Consider the following 25991-nt stretch of genomic DNA (forward strand, 5'->3'; position numbering starts at 1 on the left):
AACCTTTTTCTCTGAGCAAAAAATGTTTTCCTAATATTCTACCTGAACCTTCCCTGACACAACTTCAGGCCATTCCCTGGGGTGCTGTCACTGTCACCACAGAGCAGAGATCAGTGTCTGCCCCTGCTCTTCCCCTCACGAGGAAGCTGTAACTGCAGTGATGTCTCACCTCAGTGTCCTCTCCTCCAGGCTGACCAGACCAAGTGACCTCAGCCGCTCCTCACGCGGCTTCCCCTCAAGGCCCTTCACCATCTTTGTTGCCCTCCCTTGGACACTCTGTCATAGTTCACTGTCTTTCTTGTATTGTGGTGCCCAAAACTGCCCCCAGGAGTCAAGGTGAGTATGTCATGCTATGTGTCAGTGCTTGCTTATGCATAAGCCTGGGTTGATGTGAAGGGTGCTTCCATATGGAGGAAGATTGCATTGCAGCTACACTCCTCTTCTTTGAAAGAAACAGTTTTATGCCTTCCATTTGCTTTTGACAGCTAATGAGTCAAAGGAGAATTGCTCAAAGCTGCCTGACTCATGTTAAAAAAACCTTAAAAAGAACTGAGCATACACAGATCTCATCTCTGCCTAAACACCTTCTACTTGTTCAGGAAAAATGCAGAAATGGTTGACACACTCAGTAACAAAAGGTACAGTCTATTTTCAGTGTCAGGCAGCCAACAACCAGAACTAATCTTGTGGACATAAACTATGCAATGCAGGCAGCAATTATTTCTTTCAGAAGTATCCAAGGAACACAAGTGCTATCCTGCTTTTAATCCTCTCTAAAAACCATTGGTTGTGCTCACCTACTGGGATTTATCTTACCTCTCTTTCTCTTCAACACCCACTTGCAGAAGGAAACACAACCTATAGGTTTCTGTCAAGAACATACAGCTGATTCACAATTTGACTCTCCACAGATGTAAACATGGCTTTCTCTAACATGTCACAGTGCTTGGCAGGAATTGCTTGGCAGAAGCAGAACTTCTCCTGACCCTACAGAAGGTCTGACAGTAATCCACAGAGTAAAGTACTTCAAAGAAGCAGCTGGAGCATAACCTGTTTCTTTCACCAGAAACATCAGTGCCCTATTCATAAGAATTGACCACTGATTAGGCTTTGACAAGTCAAAGGAGAAAACACACATAAGAAGCCATTTCCCATCAGGGCACACATTTAGAAACAGCCAAAGCTGATTGCCGGTTGACAAAATTACAAAACACATCTGGATTTTCCAAAATTAAGCCCATAATCTACTAAGAGATGCAGTGCTGTGATGGATGAGTAATGGCAGCAAAGGTGTTCAAAAGAACCCAAAACTGATCAAGGCTTGGTCCTATATCTCAAAAAAGTTAACAGAAAATAATTAATGGCCTTTGCAGGACCTTAATAAAGGGTCCTTTTTTTGGAGGAGAAGAGAGGTGATTTTCCCTTTTTCCCTAACACCAGAATCTGGTTGTAAATAAAGAAGGCATAGGAATGGTGGGGCTTCCTGTGCAGCTGCAGAGGTACCTCTGCTCTGTGATCAAAGTGTCCAAGTCCAGCTCTGATGCACTGGTATGGCTCCAGGGACCTGCCTCCATGTTGACAGTGGTGTGGGATAGATCAGCATTGGAACTTTCTTTCATGAACATCAAGAGCCATTTATATGGCTCAGTGTATTTCTTATTATTATTAAAGTTAGAATCTCTCTACCTAAAAGTCACCCTCGCTAAATTTCTGTCCAGGGAAGTTCCTTCTCCATTTGCTCAGGAGAGGGGTTGCTACTGCTTGGTTGGCTGTTCTTACAGTAGTCAACACCAACACTACTAGTTTTCTTTCACTTTCCTCATCAAACTAATGCTTCTTAGTATTTTTATGGACATTTCCAACGCTTTAGCAGCATTGCAATATGACACAGTATCACCAAAGAGATAAAAAACACATGGTAGCACAAACAGAAGGAATCCCCTTAATCCAAAGAATAAATATTTTCTGAGGAAAGCATCAGTGTTTAAACACAGAGAGTGCTTCAGTGACTGAGACACCACGCAAATCAGCTTTGCAATCTGACACCCTGTGTTAGATGCAAATTGATGCTAAATATCTGGTGGCAAAGAGCAAGAAAGATGACAAGCTCTTTCATTTGGGAACTTGAGCTACGAGTAATTACCTGCCTGAGACACATTTTAAGAGTGTAACTGGCTGTGTTCAGCTGGCATCTTGCTGATCATCCTTTCTTGTTGAATGCCCATAAGGTACATTTATTATTATGACTTTTATTGAGACTCTTCAAGTTGGTTATTCATTTAGTTTTACAGTATTCTTTTGATGGCACAAGGTTCAAAAACATCTTTAAAACACATTTTCCTATTGCAATGATAATTTTACCTTCAAAAGCTGGCGCAGTAAGGAAACAAACAAAAAAAAAAGAAAAAAAAAAGGAGTTCACAAAGGCATTTAATTGCACCATAAAGATACTCCTCCACATAGGGACCCCCATGGACACTAATTTGTACCAGTGCAAAGCATTTTGTGATATTTTTTGGCCACTACAGTCACACAGATTCCAAGAAGCCTTTAAGATTTTGACAGCTCTCTGTTATCAGGAGGCATTCAGGAATTATGAGCTTACCAGAATAGGAAAACTGGCAAAAAGCACCATTATTTCCCATCTACTGCAACACCTAGAATACCACAGGCATTTTTAAAAAGTAAGGAAATGTTTCAGAGGGAGGAAAAAAAAAAAGATGCAACATAAAATACCCACCTTCTTACTAATAATTTGCATTTCAGCTTGCTGAAAAATGACTTGACAAGTCTGTTTCGTGTGATTAGGGCAATTCTCAAAATAATGCCACTTACTTGTGGCGTACTTGAGTTACTTCACTTGGTAATATACTTGAGATACTTATGTTTATTCAGAAGGAAGATGCCAGAGAGAAGTAAACGCAGGTTATCTTTTAAAGGGAGAAAACCAGGAAGAATTCGAAAGAAAGATTCAAGACTCAATTGTCTACATCATCTAAAGAAAGGCAACGCAACCCCACTCAGTTTCGCAGCTGGAGAAGCAGCCCCGGCGCCGCTGAGCTGGGGATCGGCAGCTCCGGCTGCGCTGTCTCTGCTGCCTGGTCCCTTTCCCCACCTGCTGGTCACGCTGGAAAGCAGCACAGCACCAGCGCGCTCAGTAACAGGGAAATATCCAACTCAAGGGATCCTGTCCTCGCACCCAGCTACTTCCACGGGCCACTAATAAAATTGTTCTGCTATTTTTTTTTACTGTTAAAATTGAGATTAGAATCCCTGAGGAGACATCCGAGGGAAAAAAAAAAAAAAAAAGACATGAAAAAAGTGCAAAATTCTGATCATTGAAGCTTTTCAGAGAAGAGAAGACTCACTTGAAAGCACTTCCCATCTGCTTCGATTCCTGACACGAGAAGGAATATGGCTGCTGGGCTAAACTCTGTAATTATATTCACAGCACTGTCAGATCACAGCTAACAGGTGATGTGTTTACTACAGGATTTAAAGTCGTTGAAATAATCTGTCAAAACAAACATTAAACAAAAAGAAAACAAAACAAAAAAGCCAAGCACACCTAAAATTACTGTGTCTATACTGCTCCACAGCAAAACAGAGATAAAGATAACAATGACGGTACCAGATGGATTTTCTCACAATGCACCAAAGGCCAGTGAAGATACACCATGCTGGTGGAAAGTAAAAGCATTGCTCCTAGGAAGGCTACACAGTCAAAGGAAAGAAAAAAAACATGATGTACTGACAAAAGACAGACATCTTGAAAAATCTCTGCTCTCTCAATATTTTGTACCTGAGAAAAGGACAAGCAATTTTCCCTTACTCTCCCAGCTTCATTTTTTTTCCACTGGATTGAAAACTTCTAATGCAAAACAAAAAAAGCAAAGCAAAGCAAAAAGGCTCTAATTTCACAACAGTTGTATCTCTGTGTATAATATATTATATTATACACACTCATAATATAAATTAAAAGTGAGGGCACTTCCCTTTTTGCTTATTCAGGGCAGACTTTCCAGGAGCAGATTGTTTGGATTTTGTGTGCAGTATCTGGCCAGCTGTCAGACAACCAGACTGACTGGCAGCATGAAGGAGGGTGTTTGCACAGTGTGACGGGTGCATCCAGCTTCAGCCGCCAAGTGCAGCTCCCTGGGCATCCCTCCACAGCCCCTCACACCTGAGCAAGGCTGGATGCACAGCTCTGAGCCAAGCACAGGAGGGCTCACAGAGAAATTAATGCAGATGGATCCACTAATCTCTGAACAAAAATTTGCTGTGATTCTCCTGCCACAGAGGAGACCAAAGCTACACTCACCTATTCAGAGCTGCTAAAACCCGTTACAATAAAGTTGCAGAGGGAAGAGAGGCTGTCCTGCAATTGCTAAGCAGTTTTCACCTAGTAGTATTGTAATAGCACCCAGTTAGTACTGCCTAGAGCAACGTTTATGAGGGGGTAAATGAGCACTAACACACACGCTCAGGTTGGAACAGTGTTCACTGAAACCTGCTGGCAGCACACAGAGCCCACCAGGAAGCCACTGCCATAGGAGCACAGAGCTGCTGCACCAGGCTCCCACGAGAGAAATGTGCCAACGCGCATCAATAAATACACTTGCAGTGATACAAACAGAAGTAATGAGCAATAAAAAAACATATTGTCTGACATCAGTTAGTGCCAAATGTTTAGACATTTTAGTGGATACCTGCCTCATTATTTGTTTTAGCTGTGACTTGCTAGGATTGTTACAGATTTTTTTATTTCATCTCTGTTGAGTCTCAAATATCTACCATTACTATGACCTCAGGAAGGCTATTGATTGCTCACTCTTTCCTATTTTATACAAATAAAGCAAGATTCCAGCTTGAGAGCTGAGAATGTGCAAACCTCATAAAGTTCAACGAGTACAGACTATTCAAACTAGCATTTAAAATCTGAACAAAAAAGCCCCCAAACCCATAGGAAGCAGCCTAATTTTATTATAAAGCATAGCTAGAAACCTACATTTACTGTCAGCAAGCTGTAAGACTTCCTCTAGAAATTGCTCTAAATCTGGGCTAATAATTGAAGTACTGACAGTAATATTGTAAACAGACGACTCTAATAATACACATAGAGAAAATTTTCTGGTTTGAGGTGTATTAAAAAATCAACTCTTCTGAGGCTATACATATATATCCCATAAGTAACAATATAGTCTTGGAATTTGCTGTTAGTTTAGGTATGAGCAAATAAATGCAATCCTTTACTGATGTTTAAGGGCAAAGGCAAACACATATTTGTTATTTAACTTAGAATATTTCTTCAGCCTTAATGAAACTGTAGTAAGACAAAATCTCTAAATCCCAGAATTTTTGATTGCAATCTGACATCTAACATCTCGTTATACTCTTACTCACATGAGATATCTACACAGCAAGTATTCGGCCTCTGTAAAATAGGCTTCAAATAAAGCTGAATTAACTACTGGGTAGTGATGGTAAAAAACTAAGGAGTTTAATGACAGCATCACATGAACAACTGAAACTTTATGCTTGAAGTCCTTGTGGAGCAAGAGCTTTTTATAGAGTTGAGCTGATTCTTACTCCACGTAGTATTTCATCCATTGCCAAAGCTGGATTAATGTCATTTCAAGGCTGTGGATTACACAGGAAGCAACAAGATAGAGAATTTACATAAAACAGAGCCACTTTATGCTTTCAGCAGTTACTTTCACATACAAATGTGGAATTATATAAGGTTGGCATTTGGATGCAAAAATGTTCTCTTCCCATTTTTGCAAACAACAGGGAAGTTTCTGTAATTCCAGAAGATTTGCTGGCTGGCTCTCCACCTGCAGGGATGCCACACGTGGAGGGGAAGAACCCTCACCCATCTGTGACAGAGCTGAATGCTGGTGAGTTCAGAAACAAAGCCTGTACAGAGGAGGCAGTGTGCTACAGTAGCTATTTTAGTTATCATAGCATTGCACAAATTTAAAAAAAGTAGTTTTAAAACTAATGCACTAGTCTTATAATATTTGCAACTTCAATGAGTCATTCCCCTTTTACTGTAAAGAAGAAAAAACCCCTCAAAACCAACCTTTTTTCCAGCTTCTTAACCCTCCAAGCCTAGCTAAAAGGCTCCACATGCAAGCTCAGGAAATCACCACTTTCATGTAAAAACATCCTACCTGAAGGTGAATTATCAGGATAGACACCTATGACTGGAAAATAACTCAAAGTCTGTTTTTCCTCTTTGCACCCTTTTAGAAACAATCTTCACCTGGAGACAGCATGAACTTAATTTTACAGGGGCCTCCTCCTCAACAAACACACTAGTATGTTTACCACAATAAATAAGCATCTTGAGATTCTTCTTACTCTGCACATAGCCAAACAAAGGCTAACTCGGGCAACATCATCCTTTGATTATGATTACGTTCAAGTTCACACAATTTCTTCTCTTTTCTCAACTCTTTCAATAAGCAAAACCCTTTTCTGATTCTTACAACAGTAACTACTCTATCAGCTGTGTTCCCTTTCTGTGCTGTCCTGTTTCATGGCAGTTGCAGTTTCCCTGACCTATTCTATTCTTTCCCTTAGTCCAATAACCTTCACTGAACAGCATCCAACATGCCCCTCAGGGTACCTTTTTTTTTTTTTTTTTTGGTAAATGCATAAATTCTGTACTGTCTGTAACACAGCACTGATAAGAGCTGAACTCGGGATGTGATACCAAACACAACACTGCACACCAGAGTGATGGGAAAGGCTCAGAGCCCACAACAGCTCCTGGCACTGCTAGGCCAGGTACCTGTACTACTTAGCACATTGGCTAACGTGGTACACAATCCACGAGCAAGATGCAGCTCCATTTATCGGCGTCTTTGTGCTCTAGCAAGTGCTGCTTCTTTCAAGATCAGAAGAAAAATGCAAAGGAAGAAAAGAGAATATGCAACACATCAGTCAGTTCTTTGGTCCTATCCTGCCAATAGATTTGGAGCCTGTTTCATCTTCATGCAATGGACTGCACTCTGCTCCTTGAAGTTAGGGTGCATGGAACCATTTTGAAAAGTGTTTCCAGTGTCATTTTTCATTTCTCCTCTGCTTTGTATTCAATTGCTTCCTTCCTTTCTTCTCCAGATTCCAAGCTCTTACAGAGTCCTCACGTGGCTTATTTACTCTTACCCCCAGATCTCACCTGCACTCACTTTCTGTGTCATTGCTCCCTCCTCCACATTTCTTCTTTAGTAACTTTCTTCTGTAATCTTCATCTTGCCCTTTCCTCAGTAGGTTTTTGCAATCAAAGTCTTGTCTCAGTAGATCAGAGCAGAGTTTCCACACTGTCAATGTACAAACTGGGCCAGAACACAAGTCCTTGTCACAACTTGTACAGCACATATTGAACTTTACAAGTACTTAACAGGTATGAACTATGACACCAGTTCAACGACTGCCACTGAGTAGTAATTAGGTTCACTGGAAAGTTGATAGAATTATAGAATTGGGAAAGGTCTCTAAGGTCATTGACTCCAACCATTTACCCAGCACTGTCAAGTTCACCACCCTGTCCCTAAATGCCATACGTACACATCTTTTAAATACCTCCAGGCATGGTGGAGTGATTCCACCTTTTCCCTGGGCAGCCTGTTGCAATCCTTGACAAGTCCTTTGGTGAAGATGTTTTTCCTAATATCCAGTCTAAACCTCCCCTGGTGCAAATTGAAGTCATTTTCTTTTAACCTGTCACTTGTTACTTGGGAGAATGATCCCCACCTACTACAACCTCCTTTCAGGCTGTAGAGAGTAATAAGAGCCCTATGAGCTTCTTTTCCACCAGGCTAACAAGCCCCAGTTTCCTGAGTTGCTCCTCACAGGACATGTTCTCTACACCCTTCATCAGCTTCATTATTCTTCTTAGTATGTGAATTTAAAAGTTAAACCTTTTCAAGAAAATGATAGTCTACCAAAGGTGCTAAAAGTTGCACAAGGTGCTAAACATTCCTTTGTTATCTGATACACAGAAACCCCATCATCCTAATATTATTGAACAGATTTTCTACTTTTACTCCCTAATTTGAAAATAAGAAAAGGCCAGGTTGGATGAGGCTTTCAGGAATCTGTGAAAAATGTCCCTGCCCATGGCAGAGGAGTTGGAACTAGATGGTCTTTAGGGTTGCTTCCAACACAACTCCTTCTATGAATCTATGACAGTGCGGCCTACAAACCCCTAAAAACCTACACCTACATCTGAAGGTTTCCACAGTAATTTCCCAGAAAGTTGTGCTAGCAAACCAATTACTTTGAATCAAAATAAAACGCAAGGAAAGGACTATGAAGGGTATTATATAGTATTACTGCATAGTAACATGGAAAGGAAGCTATCAAGCCAGGAAAGAGTGAAATCTCTCTCATTTCTGGCTCTAAGACTCCCAAGAGCCACTGTGAGTTATAAGAAACTATAAATGCTCTTGTTGAGGAACACACTCAGCACAGGTAGTAAGGTGAGTAGCTGCAATGTGAGCTGCAGGTTGAGCTCTGAGTGGTGGGAGCCCCAGGCAAGAGGCTGAGAAATGCCACCCTTTGCATAGGAAAGGGCCTGGGGACCTGCGGCAGCACTGGACACTCAGAGGTGAGGCAGGAGCTGAGGACCCCCAGACTTCGTGTGCTGGGCCTGTGAGGGTATAAAAGCCCAGGAGCTCCTTTGTACAAGGTCCCTCATCAGAGGCAGCAGCTTGAGCTGTTATTTTGTTTGTTGCACAAGTTTCAATTATTTTAAGGATTGAGACATGTGAGACTGTGCTATGGGAATCCTGGGGCCAGGGAGTAAAGGAACCTTGTCTGACTGTGGGAGTGTAGGGGGTGTGGGGAGACAAGCAGGATAACCATGGGCTCACTGGAGCTGCCTGCTGTGAAGGGGCTTCAGTCCCAGCTCAGGTGCTGCAGGTGTGGCTCCCCGAGTGGCACCTGGATGGCTGGACAGAGAAGTTTCCTTAACATTCTTTGAAAATGTGGAAGAAAACAGGCTAAATTTCAGGGTTTGAAAATGCTATATCATGGACTTTTGATCTGATTAAGGACCATGAGGAGTTTCCCAGGAAATTAAGTTTTTAATACTTATACAAATGCATGCTAGACGAGCTGTGACAAATCCAAAAATATATATATATACTTTACTATACCTATTACCTGTTAATAAAAAAATAAAGAATCAGAAATACAGGAGAACTTGTAAACCAACTGCAAAATAAGATGCACAGAAATGAGGAAAATCCCTCCATATTGTACAGATGTTCATGCACTAGGCAGTCCCAAAGTCAATCACAGATTCTGTTATGTACATAAACCTAAACACAAGTTGCAACATTTTATTACTGTGTATGTTTTTTCTTTTTAATCATCTGAGACTGCCTTAGCTCCTCAGTCCCATGGGCATATGGGCAAGCTTCAGAAGGTAAAGAACAACCATCAGGATGATGAATGAAAAACCAACAGAGGCGTGTTTTAAATGCTTCAGCTGAAAGGCGCCGTTTCACTTCAGGTTTAGTTTTACTTGGTGGTTTCTCTTTTCTCCAGTCACGAATATGAACTCTCCCATTTAGAACTAAGATTTAAAAACAAACAAAAATGCAGCTGTTAATAGACATCCATGGCAATTATACTGGAAAAAACTGTAGTGACATTCTGTGAATAAAAAAACATTCTACAAATGGATCACTGAGGCAAAATCGTCTGAGCCATTTGTACAGAAACAGAAAGAAGTACACAACAAACCAAGACAATGTAGACACAGCACAAAGAAAACTTGATTGATTTCCCTGAGAGATGTTTCACTGGGATGCTGAATAGTTTGAGGCACCTTTGCATCTTCTTTGTAGAAGTTTATTAGCTCATTTTAAATATAGCAGTTGGGATCATTTAGACTAAAATCATCTGAACTTAGATTGCAAGTTCTAACAAAAGAAGTTTCTACTTCAAGAACTGTAGTTCTTCCCATGTTTCTAACTTTATGATTCCACATTTAAAATGTGATTACCAGCATCTTCTACTATTTTCACAGTTCACTGACCCAAAAATGCACTGCACCAAGGAGATGACAAGTCTAATCCCTCATGTGAACCAATGCTGAATTATCATTGCTTAATAATGATTCAACACTTTGGGTTTTTCAAATTCATTTGCTGTGTTAGGACCATAAACTGCACATGCACACACTTGTGAATCTCTGTCAACTTCTTAAACGAGTAAACAAAACAGATGAAAGGAAATTTGCCAGAGAGGAAGAAAAAAACAGATGACAAACAACAGTGAAAATGAAGAGGGAAGAATCTGTCACTTTCAAGTTGCCATGCTCTATTTTCATATTCTGCTTCAATCACACCTTCTGTCTCAGACACTTGTAGCTTGGGATAGTTAACCAATACCATTCTGCATTCTGATCATTGCTTTTCAAACAGTAACAAGTGCAGTGAAAGCTAAATATCACGCAGTCTGTCCTGGATGAATTAATGTCTCCAGGTTTCCTTGTGATACACAGGCAGATCTGAACTCATACTAAGCCAATCAAGAAGCAATTTCAGCTGAGCTTTAAAATCCCTCACAAAAGATGAAGAAAAATTAGCAGCTATTTATTATCGAACATAATTTTTCTCTAGAAAATCAGTCTTGCATTGGACAAGATACCTGATCTAAAGAAACTGCCACTGATCAGTTATTCTAATACCCACTTTCTGTTTGGGGGGTATGTGTGTGTGTATCCATCCATTTCCGTGTTTTAAAAGCAAAAAAAATCAGTAAAGATGACAAAAGAGCTGTAGCCATGCTCTTCTCTGTCCTTCTGGGCAGAAGCAATGTCCTTGGAGACCACCAGAAGTTTCATGTTATGGTGACATGCTAAGGGAGCAATCACATGGTCTCTCCCCAGGCCTTGTGACATAAATTACTTAGATAGACTAGGATTAAGTCAGACCTTTCTTCATAGGCAATGTGCACACAGCCTCCAAGCCAATTTAAAATGCTCATTCTGTTTACAATGTAACACATTGCAAAACCTATTTCAGCTATTCCTAATGATAGGGAACCAAATTCAGACACATAAAAAACTCCATGTGACCAACTCTTTTTAATGGATAGTAATTCAGGAGGATTTTATCTGCCAAGTGTACACAAACATTTAGTGGATGCTAAACTTGCTTAAATTGACCACTGGCAACAAACAGGTTGCATACTCAGGTTACTTGCCATGGATTAGTTGAGCAGTGGATTAGCTGAGCAGTGGATTAGCTGAGCAGTATTTTACAGGAGACATAGAACTGTTAGGACATAAAACACTTTGAAATTTGAAGCAGCTTTAATACTGATAAAACTTCGAAGATCTCGTATTACTGCAAAGCTGCATTTTAGTTTTGCGAAACTTCACACTCAGAAAAAAAGCCTCAAAGCACAAATTACACAAAGCACACTGTCACCACACATTACAAGAGGGAAAAAAAAAGCCTAACCCAAAAAGCTGCTATAAACAAACCCAGCCAGCCATGGAGACTTGCTACTGAGTTCTTTCTGCCATGCTACCACAAGCTTTATAAACACGTCAAGCCTCACAATTATAGGTTCTTTAGGAGGCTAATTTTGCTTCATGTCAGCATTTACACTTTGGGGCTTGGTGTGGTCAGACTAAGCCTCAGTTAAACACTTTAGTAAAATTGCTCTGTATTTGACAGCTTCAAAACCATCAGTACTTCATAGGAAGAAACAAAAAAAAAAAGGTCAAAGAATAGCATCAAATCAGCCTCTTAAACTAAAGGCTTATCTTTTCAGACACAGTCAGTGCAGAACATTTTGCTGATAGATGCCTTACTAATCTCAATTCTTAAGAGCTTTACTAACTATATCTTGGAGCAATGGGCACATAAAGAATATGCAGTTTTCTTCAGTGATACAAAAAGCAGTTAAAAAACCACCACCATAGTAATTTTTCAGTTAAGTTTAATTGCACATGGAGGAGATAAAATAAACAATTAAGGAGAAAAAAAGAAACAAACCTCAAAACTCCTTTACCTTCAAATACTTGATGATTGTTCTTGAGTAGTGTCTGCAGGCCTCCATATTCACTTTTCAGCTTTTTTAAAATCTCTTTATCCAAGTGTTCTGCCACTTCTCTCAAGGAAAGGCTTTCTGCAATTAAAAAAATGGTAGAATTATTAAAAACTTTTCTCTATAAAACCTTAACACAATTCAACTTCTGTATAAGGTAATGATTATGAGCAAAATGTCAGAATTATCTACCGGGACTGCACCAACTTCTTTCTCACAGTAGGATGTATGGTATATATTTTATATGCATATTGTTTGTAAAACAGCAGCTTTCATTTTCCAGGACTCAGGTTCAGAATTTCCACACTAAGACATAGTTTTTATTTGCTCTGTTTTTTTTTATAGTAACATGTAACTCTCATTGCAATAAGCACTGTTTATAAGCATGTGGTTAGAAGACTCAGTAACATATGACAAACAACAGTAGGTAAATAATAAAAACAGATGGAAGAAAATGGAAAGATGGTCATAGTGAGAACTGAGTGCTTATACAATTTACAGCAGCTTAACATTCTTTTTGTTCCTAAAACTAAACTAAAAATTCCTAATCATGTTGTAACCTAATGGCACTTCGAAGGACTTCTTATAAACTCTTACAGAATTATAGCTAATTATTATGTTAATATTCTAAACCATAATATTCTCCCCAAATAGGGTAGAGTTGTGGGTTTAGTTGGGTTTGGTTTAATAAAAATCGATTCTATAATACTATTTAAGTGTAAACCAGGAAAAAAAACCTCACACCAATTTCAGAATATTCTTCTACGTGCAATAAAACATAGTGGGAATAAAAGCACCTTTGATTGCGACTGTATTGTTCTCAGTGTTTCCTAAAAAATCTATTCACAAACTTGTAAACTTGCTGGAAAAGACATGTTCTACCAGCTAAAGATAGTGTAAAGAAAAGATACCTCACCTCCTTGATTCCAGGTATTCATATTTCCACCCTGCTTATCAGAACATGATTTTTGAGGAGCTGCATTTAACAGCAAGTTCGCCACATTGAGAACTACTTCATCTACAAAATCCCGAGGGAGGGAAGCACAATTTCTGACTTGTTCTAATTTTTCTCTGGGTTGAAATCCAGGCATCCAAATTGTACCAGCTGTCTCGGTCTCATTTTCAGGAGGTTCTGAGCCTGCTTCTTTGCACAGACCACCACAGTGATCCTCATGGTTAAGTCCAACCCTTCTGTCACACGTGGCCACAGCACAGGCCCGACGACTGTTAATAAACTGTGTTATCCGCTTGTCAACCAGAGCACGTTCTGCAGCTGGATAGGTCCTGCTTTTCCCAATAAAGCTGACCTATTTTGGCAGAAACAAGTAAATCACTATCAGTGTCCTGTACTTACACCCAGCCCCACAACCTCCACATGTTTATGCAGGTTTCTCACTGCTACAATAAAATCCAATACCAACTCAATGCACAGTAACATCTGAGGGGTTTCTAATTCCAGTCTTTGAATATTGGTGCCCCAGAAGAAATCCAGTAAAGAAATCATAATCCATCATGCTATACAATCACAGAGCAAAAATATTGCTCCTGACCCTCAGATTATTTAAAGCCAGACACCTCTTCCTACTCAGAACATTTCACTTTAAATTTCACTGTACGAGGAAAACAGCAAAATTAAGTACAAAAAAGTAAGACAGGCAGCTAGAAAAATAAAGGCAAAAAGGCAAAAAAAAAGCTTTTCAATTTTTCCATCATATAGAGTGACAGAAGAGAAAATCATTAAACGTTTCATTTTTTCTGTTTTTTTTTTAATAGGGATTATACCTATAACATTAAGAGTAGGAGTCCCAAGAAAACAATGAGTGTTTTTAATCTCTTTTCAGAGCATACTGTATCAAGTAAGGAAGCTGACTATAATCTCATCTTACAACACTAACAATGAACAAACACCCACACGCTTCAAACAGAGCAGATTAAGAAAAAAGACAAAAGCCCTACAGAGGGCAAAATTACCCTCTTTGTTGATGGAATTCTAAGGTAATCTTCTTCCACATGAAAGCCACATACAAATCCCACTTGGGCAACAAAATCAAGATATTCTCTGTACTGAGTTTTCTTGCTTTGTCTTCGGCTGTATTTTCCATGGAAATCAAAGAAGCAGCATGGCAGCACGAAGTAACGACACGAATAGGAAGATCTACAGGAAGGATAACAAACTGCTGAACAGTAAGTTATTTCAGGAAACAGAAAAATTTAACAAACAACCTATCAGATAAAAGCAACAATGGAATTTTTATTAAGCTACAGAGCTTCATGCAATAGTATTTATAACTTCCTCTTTCAAACAATTAATTTAGTCAAAAGTACCATTTCACAAAGTATTTGATGCAGCAACCTACTTTGCCAATTTAGTTTGCAGAAGTAAAACTCTAAATTACTGTTGCTAGTTGTAAAGAGCACAACAACTCAAGGGAAGGCAGAACCATAAGCTTGTCTTTACAAGAAAAAAAACAGGAAAAAACACCCAAACAGCTTCACATATAAGGAATAAAAAAACCACTTCTGGTTTTTGAATTTCAAAAGCAAAAATGCTGCACTGAATTCTACGAGAAAGCAAATACTGCATCTGTGCTTCTCCACAGAAAGCGAAACACTTTGTAAAAACAATCAACTTACATCAAAAAGAGCCAGTCTTAAAAAACAACAGGTGTGGAACTAAAGGTGACAGTTTTTAATCAAGCCTACATAGGTAATTATGGGGGGGTTGTTTGGGTTTTTTCTGCCTGTTTGTTTTTTTAATACCTTCCATCCCACTCCCCTCCCTCTACAAAAATACCTAGCTGCAATTACAGGTATCCATGGTGTTAATTCATCTGAATGGTTTCCTATGAGCCAGTCAGTGTCTGGAAAGAGATGACTGTCACCTGGAATGATCGTAGCTTCCTAAAAAACAGAACAACACAGCGAGGGAATCCTGTTACACATTTCTTTAAAGCATTTTGCTTAAAGCACTAAGCAATAATATAAATACCAGCTGACAAATACAAGGTGAGTGAGCACCACAGACACCAATGTTTTCCTCAGTTAGCAGTTTTTTATAGCTACAGAGAAGTAATTAAGCAAAAAAAATCCAAAAAACATGGGTCAGAAAACAGTAGAATAGCAACTGTGATTAAAATTAAATATATATAAACAAATATCATCCAGTAAATTATGATTTCTTGCCAATCTCCTTCTGTCATTTGTATGCCTGAACTCAGTTTTTCAGAAAGGCACTTGATTTGCTGTCTTGCAGCCTGTAGGGCTCACACAGCAATTAACCAGAACACAGCTTTGTTGTTATTTTCTCCTCCTTCACAGATGCTGCCCAAATCAAATCCTAGTATACACATACAAGTCTTCACATGCTATCATTCACGTATAATAAAACAATAACAAACAAAAGAAACCCCAAATAAAACCAAGAGGATGAATTCTTCATACAGGCTAAATTCAAAGGTTCTACAGTGGCTATAATGTTTGTGCCTCACAAATAAGTTCTCTCACTTTGAATTAAGTTCAGCAGAAAAAGTACTGAAAAATACTGACACCATGCAAGTAGACACTCTTCCCTGAAAATATGTATGAACATTAAAAGAATTACTGGGCAAATTTTAAAAAAGTTTTAGATTTGAATTTCCACAGTCCTTTAGGAAAAGTTCTGAAAATGATGCCCATAATCTCTTTTTATATAGAAAATATATGTTTTAAGGGCTTAAAATTCACATGTACACGCAAAGCAGTATTTGTATGGGAATTAAAGAATAAAATAAAACAAATTTTATTAGGGAATTTCAGACTATCTTGGTTACTTTCCAAATCCCTCTTAAGGATCAATATGGTGATTGTTCAGTTGAAATTGTTCACTTTAAATACTACAGCTAATTTTTAGATATGTATAAATATTTCCAGATAATTAATGTAACAAGTTTTTTTGGCAGATTACTGGATGATAAATTACCAAGCCTTTGGTAAATGTTTTCTTAAGGTTGATTAAACACGTTACTCATACTTTACATTTCAGTTTTGATCATTAAATTTAGGCATAGCATGAATTATCAGTGCCCCACTGCCCATTTTGACAGTCACCCCTAATCACATTTGTATTCACTGTGTCTGACAGCAGTTTGGAAGCACAGAGTGCCACCTGTAACATCCATTTAGGTTGTAAGAACTGTACTGAACCACACAGGTGGCAACATCTACCCTGCAACTCGTGCTGTAAGTAAAGACCAAAACAAAATTAGCTTCAGGGGTAACAACAGGCTGTGAGCAGGTGATTTTTCCTTCTGCGGCTCCTATGGCTACAGAAGCCTTACAAAATCATTTCACCCTTCCTGTTCATGGTCTAACTCCTAACAGCACAAATCATCACTTTCTTCAGCATTTATTTTATTGTTTCTTTCTGGGCAGAAAAAGGGACATGTAACACAAAGATAAAGAGACAATGCTGTTCATCAAGATCAAAAGTGACTTAATACCGTTCATCAGCAATGATGGAGCACCACAGCTTGATGTTTTGGGTTGTTTGTTGAAGTTTTTCAGTAAGATCTGCTTGCAGACTGCAGTAAAGGAATATGGCAGTTTTGGCAACTTGTACCCAAATGGCAGGATGGCAAAGAGAAGGCTACACAACACTGAAGTCTGTGAAAATTGAGGTTCTTTCTAATTTAATGAGTTAGCATCCTCATTGTTGAATGAACAATTCATATTATGTTGAATGAACTTTAAACAACATTAGTACTAGAGAATAACCACAGGTGGAAAATTATTTTACTATATTGGGAGCTAGCAATGTTTGACAGAACAGAGTAAGAAATTTTAGACCTGCAGAACAAAAAACCAGAACACCTCACCCCCAAAGGGCAACTGCTCATTGGCACCGCACTTTAATGAGTATCATAGTAAGAATGCTTGTAATCAAAGTGAATGTTCCTGTGCTCAAATTGTTCACAAAAATGATAACATGAAACTTGAAATATAATTTCTTTTGCAGACTCATTTTCCTGTTTATTTTTGAAGGCTTTTATTGCAATTATTTATGTTGGCTCCTTTGAGGTTCAACACCAATTTTTCCCCAAAACAGAACATAGCACTAGAAGGTCAGAATCACTCTCAAGTGATTATCCCAAATTATGAGTGGCTTTATTATCTTTTATGAACTAGTGGTGCAAATAAAGCTGCTTAATATTGATCATCCAGTAAAAATAAAGCTTGTTTCATGGTGTGCATGTCTGTGCATCTGGTAAGAAATCATGCCAGTGGTTCTTGGCTGAGAAGCAAGCAAGTTGCAAATATGCAAGGGTACAAGACAATATTTTTCTCATAATTCCCTTTACAACTCACTTCACCCCCAAAGGATATGGGTAGCAGCATAACAAATCCATGGGTCCCTTTACACAACTGTGTGTAACCAATATGCTTCTCTACACTGGCATCAAAACATCCTGAAACAATGAACAGATGAATAAATGTACCTATCAGTAAGACTGACATACATTTGCATAATACCTCTAAATGTGTCTCTGGTCCATACATGTCCCATATTTTTCTTCTCCTCACATCAATTCCTCTTCCTGGATGCTGAAATATTTGAACAAAAATATTCAATTTAAGTACTACTTTTTTCAGAAATTTCAAATAGGTTCAGTAAATGCACATACTAACTTCAATTATTTCATTCATGCTAAAATTGAGACACATAACAAAAACCAGCTTTGCCATTTCAGCTGAATACTCTTATTCCCTTTCTTCCCTTTAAAATACAGAGGGAATAACAAGGAAACCTTAAGAATATATCTGGTTCAAAATTTTACCTGGGCGCACCTACTGAGAGTGCTCTTGAAAATCTGTATCTCTACAAATGTAAAAACAGAGGTGTTGATTTTTGGTTTGTTTTTAAAATACCAAAACCTTTCACAAGTTGAGTACTACTGCGGCACCCACAGAGCTCAAAGAAGAATGCTGCTCTAAGCAGTCCTTAGTGGAGAACCACCTTTCAGCTACTGAAATCCAAACGCTTTATTCCCCTGTCTGAATTAAAGGGAAGAGGAAATAGACTGGAAACTAAAGCAAGAAATGAAGAATGTGTAGTATTTGAAATCCAAGAACCCTGTGCAGAACTAAGAAAAATCAATTACTACAATAGTCTCATAAAACTCTCATACAGGATTGTTTTGACAGTCAATGTTTGTCAGCACTGAATGAGTGACTGACTGAAAAATCCACATGGAAAACAGCAGCTTATGTTACACAAAAGTTTTCTGGCCATACAAGAATAGAAACCTTGTGCTAGGAGAACTTGGAACAATTCCCTACTCCCCCAGTGATGTCTCTCTATCTGGTAAGAGATATTAATTTCCTCCATAAATTTCCCCATGTTCTCCCCAAAGTGGAAAATACAACTTTCTGAAACAGACAGACCCAACTTCAATGGGTTTTCTTTAGTCTCACTTTTTTTCATTGCTATTTCAGAAACTATGCCTCAACAAAGTGAATTATGCTGTTGCCACATTTTTACTCTCAAAAGTACAGTATGCTGTTAGGCATTTTTAATTAAGAAATCTCAGGACTGCTTTCAAAGCTATAAAAAAACATTTTATCACATCACAAGTAGAATTCAGTTCATGAACACATCTTGTGAGAGAGAACCTGTGTCAAAATTCCACAGTACTTTTTGCATAATTAGAGTACTCCATTACCTTTTCTTTTTCCTCTTAGATTCTTACCTAAGCAAAAACAGCCCTGAATTAAATTAAATACACTAATTAAGATAAATAAATGAATGGTCTAATCCTCTGGTAGGATTTTCTGTTAGTAACTAGAGTGACAAAATCCTGTTTCAGCAACATGACTTAATTTATTTTGGCTATTTGCATGCCAGATAAAAGGAAAGCATAAAAAGAATACTGATACTAGTTTTTAATAATTATTTCAAAAGCATTCTATTTACCCCTTCATTGTTTAGAATATGAACCAGCAAACCATTTCCACATCCAAGATCTACAAATGACTGTTTCTTGGTCAACCCTTTTTCTTTTCTCTCTTCTTCCCAAAGAATCTAAGACAAGAAAACAGAACATATTAGACTTCTGCTCTCACGTTTCCCTATAAGAAACCATCAAAGGTTATTGGAGATGAAAGAGGAATCCTGGAAATGCAGACTTGACAGAAAACATTTACTGCACTCACAGGTAAAATAAATTTAGAGGAAAAAAAAAAAGGAAAATCTAAAAAACCCCAAACCAAAACAAAACAAAAAAAAAACCAAAACAGAAAACCACTGTTTATGGAGTGAAACATGAATTATTTTTCAGATTATCACTAGTTTTTTAAGTGCTAAGCACATCCTCCACTCCATTTTGAGTTATTGGGAGTTGAAATTCATCAGGGCTTTACAATTCTGGGCTAGAATGGACATAAATGTAAAATAAGTTGCTAAAACAATGGGTGCAAGAGAAGAACAGTGGAATGCAAGGGAAGTATAAAGTAAACTTCATCAGTGGCTCTGCAAGTAACACCACTGATGCATTTATATCCCCTGTATTAAAGAAAGCATTGATGGCAGAGCTGAAAATAAACCCCAAAATATTCTTTATAATCACTTGGTGATATACTGGTACATGTAACATCCCTTTTACTGAACAAAGCAACAGTGCTGCCTAGCAAGTTAACTGCCCCTAATTCTACACCAGCTAAGGGACCCCAAAGTTTTAGCCAAATTCTAGCCCTGATCTGTACATAAGTAGGTTATTTTTACACAGACATATAATCCATAATTAATAAGTGTCTGTTTCTCTGCAGAGCATGGATTAACCTTGACCATTTTCCAACTCTTTTTCCTTCAGTGAGAAGTTAGAGACCACACATTCATAACTCTGCACTCTGACTTTTCCCTATGACTACCAAAAATCTTCAGGAGTATTTAACTATGAAAATTAGTAACATTGTCAGTTTTGAGTATCAGTTCTGCTAGAGGGAAAGAAGCTGAAGATAAATATATTTTGCTAATCTCATGGCTTATGCTTTCAGATTTACCAATTATTGCACTTTGGCACTCCAGGCAGTATCCCAGAAATCCCTAATTACCTCCTTCACAGATCCTCCCTATACTCTAGTTCCTGCAGTTTTTCACAACACAACAGCTATGTCCTTGGCCATGCCCCTGGAAAGTGAGTGATCTCAATATGATTGGAAAATAAAATGAGGTCACATGCAGATGCCATAAACCCATAAAAACCTAACACTGGACCTACTTTTTCTTAGAAAATCACCTGTGCAATGTACTTCTAAACAATGACTTTCATACACCATCAAATAGATACCTGAACATTTTGCAGCAGGTTAGGTTATTAATACCACACTTTAAGTTTCCATTTACTTAAGCTGCATATTGAATGACTTTAATAACTTTCTGATAACTACTGCTATATTAGTCAAAACATAATCACTGTAAGCCAATATTCACATGTACAAAAATGCCGTCACTCCAGAATTTTCTTGTGGCTACAACTAAATTCCTAATTTTCAACACTGAATAGTAAGATGGTGGTCAAAATGGTAAAGATGAGTCTATTACATAGCTCTTTCCATGAGCCAGTATCTAAGGTTCTACAAGGTTAAACAATTAACAAAATAAATTAGTCCTCAATGAGTACTGTAAATGAGCTAACTTACTCAGAAATACTGATTTAGGTAAGATGGTACAAGTATAGTTCAATGTAGACATGCTCTTACCACATCCTGGATTGAAAAGAAAAATATGTATGTGCCTGCCTTTTAAAAAGCTGAAGTTTCTAAGAACTGCAGGCGGCAGAATTTTCATAGAATCTTAAGTAGATAGATGCTTGAGAAAACTGCACCAAGCATTTATCTGCACTTAAAGCATCTGCAGCTGACCTTAGTACACTTGAAGATGGTATTCGCGCTGAAATTTTATCAAGAAAAGGCATAGCCATGAAAAACCTTAAGTTTTTATTTGTTCATAGTATAAAATGAACAAGTAATAGAGAAATTTATAAACCAATCAATCCTAATCTCAAATTGATCCATCTTATCACTTCTAGTGCTTTTGGCTTTTTCCCTTAGAAATAAATAAATCTTGTGTATGTAGATGACAAATTTCCTGTGAGAGAAGACTGCAAATCTTCATCATGTCTTCATGAAGAAGTTTTTGTTTACCTCTAAAATTATCTTCTTTAGAGAGTTTCTATTATCAGGAAATATAACCTTACAGCATATTATTAGGTAAAGCAGCTCCCTACCAGCAAGTAAGTGGCAATGCCAACATCTTCATAAACAAATTTCTCAGGATCTGTCACTTCAGGCCACACCTTCAGGAAAAAAAAAAAAAAAACCAGAATTGAAAAAAAAAATATTTTCTGCATCATCTGAAATAACCTCAAAAAATGCTCAGACACAGTAATTTGGATACTTATTCACTTCAGTAGGTTTCTGGACTTCAAAAATTTTGCATTTTAATCTCATTAAAATACACCCAAAGAATATAAAGACTGTTTGATTCAACCAAACAATAAAGTTTCTAAGAACATTTTGGCTCCACATGTGCAGGTCACAAGTAAACAGCTGCATCTGTTCTGTAACAGACCATGTATCTTTTGCTTAACCTTCTCACGAGAAAAAAATCTTATCTATACCACTGCAACACCGAAAACCTGAATATTTGTAAATTTCTTTTCATAAGGGAACAGACCTAGAATTATCCTGGCACAACAGAACATGAAGAATCAAAATCCGAAGTAGGAAGACAGAAAGTGCAAGTATTATTGCCCAGTGTTACTTTGTAAATGAAGAATTGAAACAAAGACTGAAATGGTCAACACCAGCAATTCTACTGCACAACTCAAGACTGAATCATTGCCTTACCCAAAACTCTAACTCTCCTCTCCTTTGTTTCTTCCTGTTAGTACAGAACTATTAACAGTAAAACCTTTCAGCATTTTCACTCTATGTTTTACAAAAGCATTTACCCATTTTTTTGTTTGCAGCTAGAGCCAAGTTTGCAAGAACACAGACATTACTTCATACAGCACTCTGTTGCTCTTTGGGATCTCCAGGATTAAGAAAAAAAAATTACAACACTGCTCCTCTAATTCAAACACATATTAAGATAGTATCCAAAGGTTTTGGAGAAGGAGGTGTTTTATTTATGCCTTCTAAAATAAGGATGACCTTATTCCACTGACCTACTGCTTCCTTTTTATCACAAGTGATACATCCTGGAAAATGCCTAATTCCTCCAAATATTTATTGTGAATTTGGCTCTAAATCCTGCTTCTGCAATTAAGTTCTTCCAAGTACTAAACTGTTTTATTATCCATATATGCAAAAAAAAATCCCCAAAACACAAAACCAAGAAAAATACATTATAATTCAATTGCTTCTTGTATTAAAAAAAAAAGAATTTATTGAAAGAAGCAGCTTTGTTACACAAAGTAAAAGGAAGAAAAAAAAAAGGAAGGATAACATTACTGTATTTACTGCTTAAACTTACCTTTACCATCTCTTTGTACTTTTCTTTGAGGTCCTGATAAACCTTGCTGTATTTTGCTACTGAAATGAGTGAGAGTGTACTTTTAAACTCACTGGACTTTTGCTGCACGGACCATTTAGCCAGTTTGACCAAAAGTTCATTTCCAAGCCATGCTAGTTTGGGGTACACAATTCCATCTGAAAACCAATCTTCTGGAAATGGAGCTACAACAGATACAGACCTTAAAAACAAACAAACAAACAAACAAACAACTTAGTATAAATTCAGCATTTCATCATTTCAGCTATCTCAAGGACAGAGAAAACAAGGATGAAGTGGAGAAAATCAGATCGGAGATATAAAACTAGACTGGAGAATAAGTAAATATGTAGAGAAACAAAAGGAAAATAAACCAGAGAAATTACTGAATAATGGATAGTTTCCCCTGAATTTTGTTAGCTCATTATCTCTCAATTCAAACACAGTACATAAGAGTCCATGCTGCATTTAACACAATAAATGAGGACTGATTTCACTGAGCAACCTGATTTCACAAGATAGCCAAACACTAAACAGTGAAAGTCAACTTTTCAAATTCCTGAAAAATAACAGGCAAAATTAAGAGAAAAATATATCCATTGTCACAACTTTTTATTTCATCATCTCTAACTTCATTCAGATTTTATTAGAGCATCCCAAGATGCTCAGGACCAAACTGAATGGTCTACATTTCAATGACTAAAGCTCAGTCATTTACAGCAACTCCGGTTTGACCCTCACCCTTACTAACATCCTTACCCTTTCTCACAGGCACTGCTACATCCTTGTGATCAGAAGAGGCCTATTTTTTCTAGACCACACAAAGGCAGAATCAATCTTTACATTCAAAGGTGAAACAGGTTTGTTTTACGTTTTTCTGGGTATTGTAGATGTTTATTTTTAGAGAACACTATGCCCTCATATCACACCACTACTTTAATTTGCTAATCAAGCAGAAAATTCTAAAATCTAAATTGCCTACATACCAATCCTAAACCATTGTGTGACTCTTGCAATAATTTACTGTTCCCTTCCTCTCTCACTCCCACACTTACCATTCCTCATCTTTTATGCATTTAAGTTGAATTTGATAAATATTGCACTTTTTAACCAGGTATTTTCCTTCACTGCTTTCCTCCAAAGGCAGAAAGGTCACAGTTCCATTGTAAAGATCTGAAAAGATATGCAGATAAGGGTTTATTATTCCATGGTGCAACCCACCCTGGTTAGCACCAAAATGAACTTCTGCCTGCAAACCAGTGAGGCAAGATCTAAGACAATAGAGAAAGGACCACAATGCCAGGAATAGATCTGTTTCTTGGAGTTCCTGACATCTGAAACTACCAGACAATTTGAATTCTCTAAATTTAGCATTCTATGGCATGGCATTTCCAAAATATCTAGGGCTGACCAGGAGTATTCATTTTCATCACACCTAACTATTTTAATAAAGTAAAAACTAAACAATAAGATTTTCCTAGTATATGACTGCTGCTTTTCCATATCCCACAGAAAATCCAGAGTCCTGGGAAGCAGGTGTATATGCAGTATTACTTCCTCTAAAAATTAAAAAATCTTTTGAGATATTGTTTACCCAGGGCAACTTCTTCAGAATAACTTACTAAGTTCTCAGTTTTGAAAATGTTTTTTTTTAAATTACCATCAAAACAAATGTTCTTGCGAGTAAAAATGCTACATTGGCTACATAATCAATTTTCAATGGACTCCAAAATTTTCTGAGTTAGACAAGAAAGAATTAATAGCAATAGACTAAATGTTAAGTCTTGCTATCTTGTCCCATCCTTGGCAATTCCACATCTAACATTTTTAATTGTAAAAAATAATAATTTTTAAAAATCTCCTAGGCTTTTTCTTAGAGATATGCTCTATAGATGCAGCTCAGGAGTACCTTCTCTTAGCATCAAAAGAAAAAATAAATCCAAACTGTAACATATAATATTTTTTTTGAAGGCACCAATTTTTGAAGGCATCAAGTAAGAATCAAAGGCCTCAAGAACATCCCAAGTGGGCCCCATAAATGACTATCAATCTTTCTGAATCGTAAGTCGAGCTGTTTCTGGAATTTTGATTCCTTCCAAAACATTACTATTAGAATTTCATCCATATCAATAATTTTCAAAAATTTGTCTTAAAAATGGTGTCAAGTTCTACCCTATGCAGGTTTATTTATATTAGCAGGATTTATTGGAGCATATTACCATCATACAGTGTAAAAAAACACTGCAAAGCAAAACAAAAACAAAACCAAACAAACCACACACACACACAAAAATAACAAAAAAAAAACCCCAACAAGTTGAGATTCTTTCTTAAGCAATACTAAGCATTAAGAAAGTCGATACAGACACTTCTACTTGGCCAGGCAGGTGCCACAGCAGCCTACTCTCTTCAGTAATTCCGCATTTCAAACTCTACAGTCACTGCTGGCGAGCCCGTCATTAGGTCTGCACTAAGAGCGTGGGCAGCTTACTCCTGGCAGGAGCTCCTGAGCGTCACAGCCCCTCGGCCCCTGCAATTTGTATTTCAGCTGCTGAAATTTCAATGCTTCCTGGCGCAACAACGAAAGGTGAAAATAAACACGATCGGGACAGAAGTCCCTCCTCGTTCCCACAAACAGGGGAGAAAAAAAGGCATTTCTCTCATCTGCGAGACGATCCCTGAGGGGACAGCTCGGCGACAGCCCCGGCCCCTCACAGCTGCGCCCCGGGCCCGGCCTCCGCCGCCCTCAGCGCCGTCTCGGCTCACCTTGCACCGCCAGCTCCCGGGCCGGGGGCGCGGCGGGGCGGCCTCGGGGCAGCAGCGTCCTCAGCACGACGCGGAGCTCGCCGGACCCGCCCCAGGCCCTGAGGGGCGGCGGCAGAGCCAGCTGGCCCCGCACCTCCCTCCAGAGCCGGCCCAGCTCCGCGGCCCCCGCCGCTCGCCCCTCCTGCCCGCCGTCGCCCCCGCCTGCCCCCGCGGTGACGATGGACGGCGATATCTCCCCGCCTTCGCCGAGCGGCACCGTCCCCTCCGCCTGGACAGCGGCGCCGCTCAGTCGCCTGTTGGCCACCTGCGGCTTCTCCAGCCACACTCGCACGGCCGCCCAGAAGCCGCCGGGCAGCGCGGAGCCGTCGGGGTCCCGCACGGTCGTCGTCCCCACCGGCCCCATCCACCGCCCGCTGCCGCCCCGCCGCGCCAGGAGGCGGAGCGCGTCGCAGGCTGCTCTCGTCAGTTCCCGAGGCGGGGACGGCGGCGGCCGCAGGTACGTTCCGGGTCCCCTCGCCCCCGCCTGCGGCTCTGAGGCTCCGAGTGCCGCCAAGTGACCGCTGCGGTGCCGTCCTGCGGCTGAAAACGCGGGGAGCTGCCAGGTCCTAGCAGGGCGTGA

The 25991-nt window shown here is 38.8% G+C and overlaps 2 protein-coding genes across 3 annotated transcripts in view; one reads left to right on the top strand and one right to left on the bottom strand.

The window, feature by feature from the left end:
- Positions 1-9075: 9075 nt before the first annotated feature.
- On the bottom strand, positions 9076-25812 carry TRMT44 (tRNA methyltransferase 44 homolog). 2 transcript variants are annotated; one of them, XM_038135521.1, is made up of 11 exons: positions 25373-25812; positions 23662-23779; positions 22589-22808; positions 21339-21407; positions 19028-19135; positions 17587-17658; positions 14873-14979; positions 14050-14233; positions 12995-13385; positions 12043-12159; positions 9076-9589 (listed from the first exon to the last, which is right to left on the bottom strand). In XM_038135521.1, exons 1-11 carry the CDS (start codon positions 25773-25775, stop codon positions 9357-9359), a joined length of 2022 nt encoding a protein of 673 aa, XP_037991449.1. In that variant the 5' UTR covers positions 25776-25812; the 3' UTR covers positions 9076-9356. The 2 variants fall into 2 exon arrangements, with proteins under 2 accessions (XP_037991449.1, XP_037991450.1); XM_038135522.1 differs by having other exon boundaries at positions 9422-9589; positions 12027-12159.
- Positions 25734-25991, top strand: part of ACOX3 (acyl-CoA oxidase 3, pristanoyl) — a 32013-nt gene continuing 31755 nt past the window's right edge. Inside the window, exon 1 of the mRNA XM_038135519.1 lies at positions 25734-25868. The gene's annotated coding sequence lies outside the window, so the exon portion shown is untranslated. The remainder of the gene's footprint in view (positions 25869-25991) is intronic.

This window comes from Motacilla alba, chromosome 4, assembly GCF_015832195.1.
Source record: "Motacilla alba alba isolate MOTALB_02 chromosome 4, Motacilla_alba_V1.0_pri, whole genome shotgun sequence".
Classification (NCBI taxonomy): domain Eukaryota; kingdom Metazoa; phylum Chordata; class Aves; order Passeriformes; family Motacillidae; genus Motacilla; species Motacilla alba.